The 12,699-nt window shown below is 47.7% G+C and overlaps 1 protein-coding gene across 6 annotated transcripts in view; it reads right to left on the bottom strand.

Moving 5' to 3' along the window:
• Positions 1 to 12,699, bottom strand: part of TENM2 (teneurin transmembrane protein 2) — an 885,668-nt gene that overhangs the window by 66,554 nt on the left and 806,415 nt on the right. For all 6 annotated transcript variants that reach the window (XM_054718128.1, XM_054718129.1, XM_054718127.1 and 3 more), the window contains one exon: positions 3,205 to 3,415. In XM_054718128.1, coding sequence (XP_054574103.1) covers positions 3,205 to 3,415 — 211 coding nt within the window. The remainder of the gene's footprint in view (positions 1 to 3,204; positions 3,416 to 12,699) is intronic.

The following is a 12,699-nucleotide window of genomic DNA, read 5'->3' as shown; positions in this document are numbered from 1 at the left end:
GTAATCAAGCTGACCCGCTCTTTGCCAGAATCTTGTCCAAAACGGCTCAATTTTTGGAATGCACTTAATTCTGCAGTCCCAGGAGACGCCGCAGTTGGAGGGATGCTTTCTCCAAGCACCTCTCCTTTTTATTAGCAATACCCCCAACTGTTCAACTCCAACACTTGGGCGATCTCAGGAGGGTTGAGACGTTCCACTGACAGCTTTAATTGTCTGCTACTGGCTGCCTAACAAACGAGGCCCATTTTTAGCTGGTTCCAACCACAATGCTGGAGACTTTTGAAAGCGGAAAACTAATTTATGCAAATCATTCTTTTGTTCAATTTCTGGTTCCTTATCTTAGCTCAGACTAAGATTTCTTCAGGTCTTCCCAGGCACGATTTTAAGATCCATGACGTGTGTTGATGACCACGAGGTACAAAGTGCTTGCGATGAGAAAACAAAATTAGGAGCTTCCTCCCCTCCCTTTTTTACACAACTGGTAGTTCTTTGAAGTCATTCTTGTAGCAGGAGGCTTGGCAGAGAGCGAGAGGAATAGGAGTCGCTGGGTTGCCTCTGATTTCTACCCCCTACTTTTCTAATTCTTCATTGCTCCTGGCTTCCTATCGCTGCTAGGCAGTCGATTTGCAGAAAAGCTTGCGCTCAGACCTGCTATCCATACATTTCTATTTATGATTATTGATGTGTAACAATTATCACATTATCTAGATAGTGAGATCTGCTCTATAAATTATAGTGGTGGAGTCAAGGCATTTCAGTTATTTTTGTATGCTATTATCTAGGGGAAATGCTTTCTTAGAAGTTTTGGATTACATTTTTTTTTTTAACTCTAGTTATGTTCTTCATTATTTGACAATGTACTGCGATTCACATGCTTGGTGAACTTCAACCTCTGTCTTTGAAGTACCCTTTTGTGTTTCTGAACTATGCATCCACGCCGACGTGATGGAGCGTGGGTTCTCTGGGTGGTGAGCGTCCTCTAAAGCAAGTTTCTTTTGCCCAGATCTCTGGGGCTGGGCCACCAAATATTCTGAAGTCCCTGCCTGCTCTCCTGCATCTTGGCCCCAGGCGTCTTTTGCAAGTGGAGACTGACTACTGGGGAGGAAGCTAAGAGGAAATGGTAAGGAGCAGTGAGGAGAGAGTATGAAAAGGAGAATAGCAGGAAATGACTAATGAAATGATAACAGGAAGCTGATAGAAACAGAGCCTTTGAAAGGGGCATTTGCAGTATAGCACGCCACACCGGAATGCTATGGCCCAGTGCAAGGGCCAGTCATGGGTCTCTGGCAATAGGAATTATGTTCATAATTAAAAAGGAAACACCCCCACAGAATCCCTGCCCCAGAGCCAGGATTTAACAAGCAGAGAAAATACATTTTTGGTCAGAGATTTGTGGTTTCTTTTATTTTTCTTAGGGAAGGGTTCCTGTATTAAAATAATATGGCTGTGTGTGGTATATTCTACACATATAGCTGGGGGTGGCGGGTGGAGTGGTCAGGGCTGAAATAGAAGAGGGCTGAGATTATTTTTTTTTCCCTTTTCTATTTTGTTGTTAGTAAAACCAGAAAAGAGAGAGGCTCGAGTGGCTGGCCCAAGGTGAGCTTGCTTGGAACCCTCGTATTCCAAGAGCGGCCAGGAACTGGGGCTGCACCACTTCCCAGGGAGTTCTCAGGGGTTGTTGGATGAAGTAGCTCCACCATTACCCCCACCTCCCATCCCAGCCTCTCCAGGGAGGCGTGGGGTCTGAGTCCTGGCCTGAGGATGCCTTCTCCCCAAAGTCTAATGGAGTGGGGGTGGGGGGCTCCAAGAGAACCCCTTCTGAAGATAGGAGCTTGTATAAAATGAAGTCTGATGTTTTCTTTTCTGGATGCAAGCCGCTTAAGCAGCATTCTTCCTGAGGTGCTCCTGGCGCTACACAGAACTAAGCGAGGATAAAGAGACCTAAGGGGAAGATGGCATGGCCCGGCAGCCAGGGGGCCAGGACCACCTGCTCACGTTCCTAGCTCCTGGAGGTTTTGTGAAAGAGGACCCAAGCAGTGGTGCTGTTTCTCCGTGGGAAGGAGCTTGGAGATAGGGTGGGACGCCCCCAAGAAGGTCGTGCTGGCCATCCTCCCATCTGCAGACACAATTGACGTATGGACCCAGACCCACCAAAAGTGAGCTGAGCTATATGCAGGCAGGCCGTAAGAAGATCCCTGCATCTCCTGTCCTTCTCACCCTCAGAATCAGAAACAGTGCCTAGGCCCGGCCGGTGTGGCTCAATGGTTGAGCTTCCACCTATGAACCAGGAGGTCACGGTTAGATTCCCGGTCAGGGCACATGCCTGCGTTGTGGGCTCGATCCCCAGTGTGGGGTATGTAGGAGGTAGCCTATCAATGATTCTCTCTCATCAATGATGTTTCTAACTCTCTCTCCCTCTCCCTTCCTCTCTGAAGTAAATAAAAAGATATTAAAAAACAAAAAACAAAAACAGTGCCTAGAGGAGAGGAGGGGATGGGCAGTGTCTCAAAGCCAACTCTTGCCCTTGGGTACACTTCTAACATGTCCTGGGGAGAGTGGTGGAAGGGGCCACGCTGACTATAAAATAAATGCAGAATTTGTTCCTAGAATATTCACAAGCCTCAAATGAGCAACCGAGAGCAAAAGTAAACTCAAGAGAAACCCCACCAGTTTGGAAGGAGAGGTGCAATACACTGGCTGACACAATGCCTGGCACACAGCAGGCAATTAGCAGACAGAATTGATGGGGTTGCCGGGAGGATCAGAGAAAATCTACACACAGTCTCTGGCTCATCACAGGTGCTCAATAAATTCTACCCACTGGCATCATCTGGACTCTCAGGTGCCAGAATAAGTTATGCTATCAAGTTAATACTCCACAGAATGAAATATTTCTGCAGTGACCAAACAAAAAGCCACAATCAGAGGTATGATAAAGGGGCACTTCAATAATACCAATAATATCACAAAATAATAGAGCCTAAAAATGATCTAAAAACCACGCTGCCAACAGGTGTCTCCAGCAGGTTCTGACGGCCAAATCCTCCGGAGATCGACCCCCAAAGCAGATAGGGCCTCCTGTGAACCAGACCTTGGGGTAGTTCCCAGGCCCCCGGGGCCCATAGTAAAACCGGAGCACTTGGTCCCGTCTCACAGGGAGGGAAGCAGAGACCTCAGCAGCCTGCGAGGACAGAGAGTGCCTACCTGCTGTTGAAGGGGTTGTCTCCAGGGATGATGTGGGTGCTGTCTTTGCCTGCCAAGAGCTTGATGCGGTCGTAGAAGGACTTCACTGCGGGTGAGTCCGTCTGGCCCTGCTGAATGATGTCCATCGGGTCCCGGGATCCCCGGCAGAGCAGGCTGTTCTGACAGGCCGACTGCAGGCAGCAGTCCGGGTCCAGGCAATCCACCAGGCCATCTGGAAGGGCAGAGGCGGAGATGGGTCAGTGCACCTCAGGGCACAAACCCGCTCAGAGATGCTAATGCCTTTGTCCCGAGGCCATGGACCCTGCCCTGGCCTGATCATTTCACACAACGATCCCAGTGTAATGCCAGTTTATGTGCAGAGAAAACTTAAAGACTGAACGGAAATAATTGAAAATGTTGACAAATGGTTATCCCCAGGTCGTAGATAAGTGTGCTTCTCTTCCTTTATTTTTCTTTCCTGGAGTTTCTACTTTTTCTATTCTAAGCAGGTATGCGTTGAGTGCTTGGGAATAAAAACATACACTTGCTTTAAAACAGCACAGCACAAAAACTGACCCATGGCCAGTTCTCAGGGTGCACAAGTAACCAAAATGCATGGGATTCCTTATGTCTCGTATTGGGGAGAAAAGCAGGGCATCCTGCTCCCGCTGGGCCAGGGAGGGTTCTGCTGACCAGGTGGCTTTACATTTGCCAGGAAAGCCCAACCAATAGCTTTGGCTTGAACACCCCGGAATTAAGCCATGAGTTCACCCAATTGCTTCTGGTGCTACCTTACTGCTTACCTGCAGGACTTTGAATATCCTGATCATCTTGCTTAGATTCCCACCCCTCGGTCCCTTTCCTGGGCTGATTCCTATTTGCTCATCTACCGTTCAAAAAATGTCTGAGTGCCATCCATGTTCTGGAAATAAAACAGGGAACCAAGAACCAAGAATGATGGTGTTTGTCCTTAAGGAGCTGACAGTATAGTGGGGGAAACAGATATGACCCATCCTTTAAGACCCCGAGCGAGGTATGGCCTCCCTCCCCTCGTCCCCCAGGAAACCTTCCTGATGGTGTCCCTGGCGAGGTTAGGCGTTCCTGTTCTGTGTATCCTTGAATCAGAGGTTCTCAAGAATGGTTCTGCGTCACAGTCCTGTGAGAATCCAGGGCCTGCCCCTGGCCTCCCCAGCGACAGCCTCCAGGTGCAGGTCCTGGACGCTGCATTTTAAACATGATTCTCACGTGATTCTAATGCACCATCAATTTTAGAAACAGTTGTTAATGCCAACTTTCTTGTACTAGAATCAATTACCTCTGTATGCTTGTCTTCCTGCCTAGAAACTGAGCTCTTTGCAGGGAAGAACAGTGTCTTACTCATTTCTATATTCATGCCTCGTTTAATGTCAGCCACAGAACTGGCGCTCAACAAACATTTGTTGAATGACTATGTGACTGTTTCGCATTCCTCACCTGTTCGTTAACCCAGAGGGTGGGGATGTTTAGGGCAGTGTGTGCTCCTTGGAATTCCCTACTAGAGCGGATTAGCTGACCAACCCTTACTCACCTTTCTGGGGATTGATGGAACACAGTGGAGGGGCTTGGAGAATATCTTTCTTGCCCCTCCTGGATTTGAGACCAACGCATTCTGGCCATAATTAGCATCATAGGAACACACAGGCAAACCCTGGGCTGTGACTGACAAACATTTGCACTGGGATGCTGAGTCAGAGGCCTGGCTGTGTGCTTTACATTTGCTACAATGCAATGTCTTTGGCATTACCCTTCTCATTTAGGCCCCCTAACCAAATTGAAATATGCAATTCCACCAAAGTTCCACTGTAATTTAGCCATTAATGTACAATTATTTTAATGCACTCCTTTCTTTTTAGCAAACAAATTAGGAGGTTGCATGCTTTGCCCCGCTTTCGATGACTAAAACTAGCCTCTCATTTTCCACACGGGCATATGTGGCTCGTGCGTCTCATAACACAAATGAGATTTACACAATTTCCTAGAAATGCAGGCACAGGAGGGTGAGCAGGCACACAAGCTTTAAATCCAGAGACTCTCGAAGTCGAGGCTCTGAACACCTCAGCCCGAGGTGCCGGCTGAACCGGGTGCTTCCCCGCACCCCCAAATCTCTCACCCACGCCACGTCCCGTAGGGTTTTACCGGCAGCCGTGGGATGATGCTGAGCCACTGTTTCAGACCCACTGGCCAGTGGATCCCAGGGCCCTTGGCAGAATAAGGGAAAGAAAAGAAACCATCCTTTCACATCACCCTCCATGGACCACCTTCCCTAGAAAGAGGGAATCTCCCGCGGAATGCCTCCTTTGGATTAAAAAATATCCTGCTGAGCCATGTTGGCAGCACTTCATTCCGTGAGAAGAAACCCACTGTTCCTAGAGCTACAGATGTCTTTAAGGCCGCCGGCCGCTTCGCATTAGAAGTTCCATCCATCTCTGGTGGCCTTTTCCTCCGGAAGCAGGGAACGCGCCCCCTCCCACCCCTAACTCATTCACACACCCACTCCGTGCAACCCGCGGGAGGACTCAGCAGCTCAGCTAATAACTTAAGACAATTTTCCCATTAAGCCCTGAACATGTTCCTCCCCCAGCCCCCTCTTGTCTGCCAGTGGCTCTGGACTTGTGAGCACTTCAGGAGTGTGGCCCCCAAGTCTCCCCACTATTTTGTTGGTTTGTATTCTGGGCTTTTTATTCAAGGGCCTGTCTGGCAGGAGATGTCCTACAAACACATCAGCAAGGGCAAATGGCAAATGCTGAGAGAGAGAGAGAGAGAGAGAGAGAGAGAGAGGAACCCCCATATAAATGATTTCCTCTTATGTATTTACATGCATCTGCTTCAGAGATGGTGGGTTTGGGGTCCTATCCGTTATTAGGTGTGAGCACACGTGACGCTTGAAATGACCTCATCATGTTGCGTGATTACGGGCCGCCACCACCGAACACTTTCAGACGACACCGTGAACTTTAAATTGGCACTCCAATCTCCCAGTGGCCTGTCAGTCATGAGAATCGCATCTTTACGCCAGCAAGCCCCTCGCGTGGCGTCTGACACGGCAATCTTCAGTAAATTACCCTGTCACTGACAATCGCGCAGTTATCTTGCAAACAATCACGCGGGCAATCAGAATGTTCTGAATTGCCAGTTCAGGGCCCCAGAGCTGCCAACGTCTCCATTCAATAGGGGCCCGAGCATGGCACAGCCCTCCTATGACATCGGACTATTTCTTTCTTTCTTTCTTTCTTCTACCGACTCATGTGTGTGTTTGGTTGGCTTCCCCACTGGTGAGGGTGGTGACAGAGGCTTGCAGAGTCCTCCAGAAGGGCCTGATTCTGACTCAGCAGTCCTTGGAAAGGGACCCAGGCTCTCCTGGCCAGCCCACCGCAGAGTCCTGGGTCTGTGTGACTCACTGACTTCACTCTGTGTGATGCGACCATGGAGAATTATGTAGGTGCTTTCCGTGAGAACACACGGAAATCGCAGCTCTGGCTGTGTGCCCCACGCAGACAGTGTACACTAATTGTAATGGCCGTTTCAGAGAAATATGGGCGTGGAGACACTTTCTGGGAACAGTAGAGAGGGCATTCTTTTGATTGCTTTTGCTAAAGAAAACCAGACTCTTCCATGAGCATGTAGGCATAGAAAGCAGAAATTAGATTCACGCTAAATGGAACCCTCTCAATTAGAATTCCCAACGTAAAAAGCCAAAAAAGAAATGTGCTCAGCATCAGAGGGAAGAGCCTGGCCAGCGGAGTCAGATGGACTTGGGTGTGAAGCTTGTCTCTAGTCCCCTTGGCTGTGTGAGCTTAGAAAGAGGATCAACCTGTGGAACCTTGACTTCTTTACCTTTAAAACAGTTACAAACAACGCAACAGCAAATGAAAACAAATAAAAGTAACAACAGCAACAACAAACCCCCCAAAACAAAGAACAACAACAAACAACCTGAGTTAGAATAGTGCACGTATCATAGGGTGATAACAGGGAATAAATGAATTTATATGTATATATGATGTCAGTCTGGCCTATAGTGTCTGTTCAATGAAATGTAGGTATTACTATAACCAGAAACTTCCTGAAGTTTTCAACTTCCCAGTTTATAAAAACTGGACATGAAAATAAATTAATTTCCCATTATTAGAGTCATTTACTGGTATGTGCTTGGTAAGTTGGACCCTGGCCAGAATGCTGTTTCCAGGTAGAGATCAGTTAATAATGACTGACGGTAATAATCAGTGCTATAGCTTGAACAGGATTTATATCCTTGATTTAAATGCTCCTGGCAACCTTATGAAGCAGTACTGTAACCCATAAGCTGCAGACTGTGGGCATCTGGGTTTGAATCTCAGATCAACTACTACCGATCTTCTGACCTTGGAAACCGTGCCTCAGTTTCCTCATATACAACATGAAGAAGAAGAAGAGGATGTGATAAAGTGCTGTTGGGAGGATTAAAGCGGTTATTATGTATATAGTACATGGAACAGTGCGTGTTTCATGAGGACTCAGTAAGTGTATTATCCCCATGATCACAATACTACCCAACCTACAGAGTTGAAAACTGTGTCAAAGAAGCTGGATAAGTTATCCAAGTAGCTAAGAAGCAGCTTTGGATAAAAAGTCGGAAAAGGCAACAGATGAGATCATCATGCTTGGTCATCAAAGGGAGGAGATATTTCCTTCCAAAAAAGAGTCAGAAGACAGGACAGTGGATGCCCATCAACTGTTTGTGTGGGTGGCCATGAGACTTGATCACTTCCAAAGGCCTGTCTACTTTTATAGCTGGGAAGAATTTGGTTGGTTGAAATGAGCATTTGAAAAGGAATCAACATGAGAACTAAGACGCCTGGGAATTCACTTCCTGCAATGCGGGCTGCAGGGACCACACTATCTACCTGGAAGCTTCGGTGGCTTACCATTGGATTTTGTTCAATTTTCCCTGCCTTTTGTTCCCTTTAGTGTGGTATGCAAGTGACTCCCTCTTCAACCTGTGTGAACTCTCTGGCTTTCTTGGGTATTAAAGGCTTCAGAGAAACATCCAAATTTACTTTTCTCAGTTTCATTTTGTTACAGGGGTGGCACCAATCGATGCCAACAATTCGCTTCAGATACCATAGATAGCTCTGCGAGGGTCTGCACACAACCCCAGGCTGGTCAGCAGCTCAGACTGAAAAACTGAGCCTTGCTATTTCCAGATCATGGTTTCATGAAAGGCACCACCAACCATCAAATCCACCTTCCCTCCTCATTGGACCAGGAGGCCATGGAGTGGATTGGTTAAAGTGTGGGCTTTAAAGAGTGCATCCTGCTTTATTTATAGGATGTTCAAGGCCAGGCAAAATTAATCAATAGTGATAGAAAGTTAACCATTATAGTACCTTTACGGGGAGGTATTGGATGGGAAAGAATATAGGAGAACTTTATGGGTGGTAGGAATATTCTTGATATTTATCTTATTCACCTGACTACATAGGTGAATGTATATATAAAAATTCATGAAGGTGTGTAATGAAGATTATGCACTTTATGTATTTGCCAGTAGACTGACTTTAGGCAAGATATCAAATTCTCTGTGTTCTGTCTTCCTCATTTTCAAAGTGGTCATGATGATGGTGATGGTGATGGTGATGATGATGGTGATGGTGGTGATGATCTTGGTGATGGTGGTAATGATGATGGTGGTAATGATGGTGTTGATGGTGATGGTGATGGTGATGGTGATGGTAGTGATGATGATGGTGATCCCTCACAGGAACTCTGGGAGGATTAACTAAAATAATCCATGCAGAACAGTTGTGAGCACTTAGTAACCTACTGAGTGCCTCTGTATAATTTCTATGTCTTTCCTTCTTTTTGAGGCTTTTTGGCACCATTTAAGTTTGTTTAGCAGACAGAGTGAGGTGCTTGCCAAATTCTCTTGTCCCCAAGAAAAATACAAGGAGTCCAGGTGATGCACCCAGTAAATCCTCGGGCTGTGTTTGAGATCAGTTAATGATAGGGGAGTTGGACAATCAATGGAGCATTGGAGAGAAGGGAGGAGGCAACAAGTCGAGGCAAGAAGGAAGAAAGCTGTGCTGTTTGCTCTTTGTGATGGGAATGAAGGAGGAGCACTGGCGGCTGGAGGGCCCTCTTTGCTCTGTGCCTGGCAAAGCCCCTTTATGTCTCCTGAATTTTAGCAGAAACATAAAGGGGCTTTTGGGTGAAAAGAAATATGGCAACCGTGGGATTTGTTCTGCCTTGGGAGTTATTTTGTGTTAAGGTGAGCTTTTGAAAGACCATGCCTAATGTGTGTGGGGCCCATGACAGATAGTCTTTTGCCAGGCACTTCTCTTTATAAACAATTTGATTTGCCCAAATCAGCATATCAGTATCATTCTGACAGTCTGATCTCACATGATCTTGCAAAAGAAATACTCTTCCAGCCAGCAGGAGCAATCTACTAGTCAATCTGCCCTCTGAAATGGAGGTTGGACATTGGGCCTGGGCATCTGGTCAACCCTACATATCTGGGGTTGGGAGTGAGGGATGGTAGAGGGTCAGAGAACACCCTGAAAGGGGACCATGGCAAATGGGGGTCCTACTCTGGGTTGGGGTGCTCCTCCCAGACAGCACTGCTGACCCTGGCCAGTCCCTTCCATTGGAAAAACACTTAGAAAATTTCAAGGAGGGCACTGCAAAGCTCAGGCACACTTGCCCAGGGTAGCGCTGGGCTCTTGCCCAGTTAGACAAATAGCAAAAAGAATACGAGTCAGAATGGTCTGGTTTTAGAACCTGTTCTATCATTCTATCAAGGTAGCTACGCAACCTTGGCAAGTGACTGACTTTCTGTGACGGCTGTCGTTTTCCCCGATACAGAATGGACTTAACTGCACCTACTTCACCAAAGATCACAGGGATGCTAAAGACGGTGCATGTGACATGAGGTGATGAAGGCACTGCACTAGCACAGGGAAAAAGCACAATAAATGGAGGCTACTCTTAATGATACTTCCTGCTCGCCACTAGGGAAGGGCACTGTTCCATTTGCATTTTACCCAATGCCTGCTGACAAGTTGGAAGTGAGGGATAATTGAAAGTATTTGGCTTGATGTAACTAAGAAGTGAAAGGAATGGGCAAGGCTGACTTGATTTAACTTGGCAATATGAGATTAGTTCTTCATTGCCTCTGTTAGGTCTCCCGCATTGCCAACCTTTTAAAGCAATAGATCGGCTGACAGGGTGCTCATTTGGAAGGTTTCACCTGCCATTAATACTCGGGCTGCCTGATGGACCGTTGTTCCTCAGGCGTCCCCCCCTCGGCCCACGGAGCAACTGCCATTCTTAAATATTGCAAGAAGTAAAATTGTATTTGTGCTCCCTCTGGAAGGCCTGTTGGAAGTGTTCCTCTTGCTTTTTGCCAACTCTTTTTGTCAGTCTCTGAATTCCAAGGCCAGAGCTCCTTGCCCCAAAGCATCTTCTGGCTTTTCTGATGACTTAGCAGTGGAAGATCAATCATGTCCCCCCCAGAGATCTGGCAAAGTGGAGGCCCCGCTGAGAGCTGCTTTGCTGGACTTCCTATTTTTCAGGATGGATGTGGGAAAGAAAGGAAAGGCTGCTTAGGCAAACCCACGCACTGTTACCCAAGGCAGGGGTATGATTCAGGTAGGACGTCCAATATGACTCTGGCTTTATTGTGAAGGTACTGGGGCATCTGGTCGACCCCACATGCATGCATGGGGGTGGGGGTATGGAATGGTAGAAATTTGATGACAAAGAGCTCGCAGAGTGTGTCCAGTTTTGTTTTTAAATGTTTTTTTTTTTTGTCAAAATGCCAAGTAAATGAACAACAAAACCAAACAAAACCAAACACCCTCAACAAAAATGTTTTAAACCAATGCTTGTCAAATTCTAACCAGCAACTGAACGCTGGGGACCTTGTTAAAGTATAGATTGTAATTCTGTGGTCCTAGGGTGGGGCTTCAGAGCCTGTGTTTCTCACAAGCTCCCAGGTGATGCCGACACTGCTGTTCTGAGCACCGTATTTCTAGAAGCCAGGCATTAACCTGCTGCTGGTCAAGGTGTGCTTCCTGACATAGGGGTGTTAAAATGCCAATTCCTGCTGTCACCCAGCCTACTGAATTCCTCAGCATGGAAACTGGGAATCTACATTTTCAAGAAGACGCCATGATGATTCTTTCGCTTACTAAAGCTCAAGACCTTCTGCTCTGAATTCTTTAAAACACCCTTCAAATATCCAGAGCAGTACCTCTGCCCTGAGGGATGACAGCGGCTCCCCAAATGCTGTCTCTCTAGTAGGGGTTCCCTGAAAGTTAGGAGGACCTGCTGTCAAATACAGTTTGGGAGATGTTGGTGAGACCAAGCTAGGCGGGTTTCCTTACAGCAGGCCTTCTCAGAGCCTTTATGTGTGCGTATGCATTACGAATCTAGTGTAAGGTGACCAGATCGTCCCGCTTTTGGCGGGACAGTCCCGATTTTTAACAAGAATCTTTCCAAAAATAGGGACTTTTTTAAAACGCCGTGGGATGCGGGACAAATTGTTAAAAATCGGGACTGTCCCGCCCAAAGCGGGACGATCTGGTCACCTTAATCTAATGTCACATTGCAGCACTTCCTGACCACGGACCGCTTTAGGCTCAGAGCATGCATACGTCCAGTGCCATACGGGTTGGGAAGCACTTCATGTGAACATAGGACTCTAGGTTTGGGGACTCCATCTCTGAAAGGACCAGCTAAACCTTTATCTACTCCGTAACCACGAGCAGCAGCCCCAGGCTTGAGCGACCTTTCCATAAAATGCTGGCTTGTGGGTGACCGGGCCCAGCATAAACCACATCACTAGCACCTCAGCTCAGAGACCTTGTCCGTGGGCTCCCAGTGCTTCCCAAAGCCAGCGCCCCTCAGCAGAGGCACCCCGTACGAGGGGACAGCATCCTCGGGGTCAGTGGGACGATGACGCATCAATGGCAGCCACGTCTAATGAGAGCTAACGGTCGGCACTTGTGAAAGCTTCCTAGGCGCCAGGCACCATGCTGAGCGCTCCACATGCGTCTCCTCATTAAATCACCGCCAGAATCCCGGCATCATTAGCACCTTTGGTTACAGATGAGAAACGGGACACCGCGTAGCGAGAGATGAAATACCTCGCCTAAGACCACATGACTTCTCCATGGTGGGCTGGGTCTTGCTCCTTGAAGCCAAATCCCGCATGAAGCTGCTGTGGAAGGTCTGTGGCTTTAAACACCTTGCATGGCCCACACACAGGAGCCACTGGGCCCGACACCCTGACATGCTGCGTGCCCGAGCCAAGCTCTTCTATCTAAGGCAGGGCTAGGCCAACCAGGAGAGGAACGACTTAAACACACGTCCAAGGGCGGTTTCTTGTTGGGGAAACTGGGATGCAGGATGTTTTAGCCGGCCCTCTGCCCCGGCTCCTAACTTCACCCGGCTCACACTTCTGACTCAGGTGGGTCCCTCCAGGGCTGTCCCCGC

This window comes from Eptesicus fuscus, chromosome 6 (genome assembly GCF_027574615.1).
Source record: "Eptesicus fuscus isolate TK198812 chromosome 6, DD_ASM_mEF_20220401, whole genome shotgun sequence".
In the NCBI taxonomy this organism is placed as follows: domain Eukaryota; kingdom Metazoa; phylum Chordata; class Mammalia; order Chiroptera; family Vespertilionidae; genus Eptesicus; species Eptesicus fuscus.
Note: the sequence above shows the minus strand (reverse complement) of the source record. Positions and strands in the feature narration are given on the sequence as shown.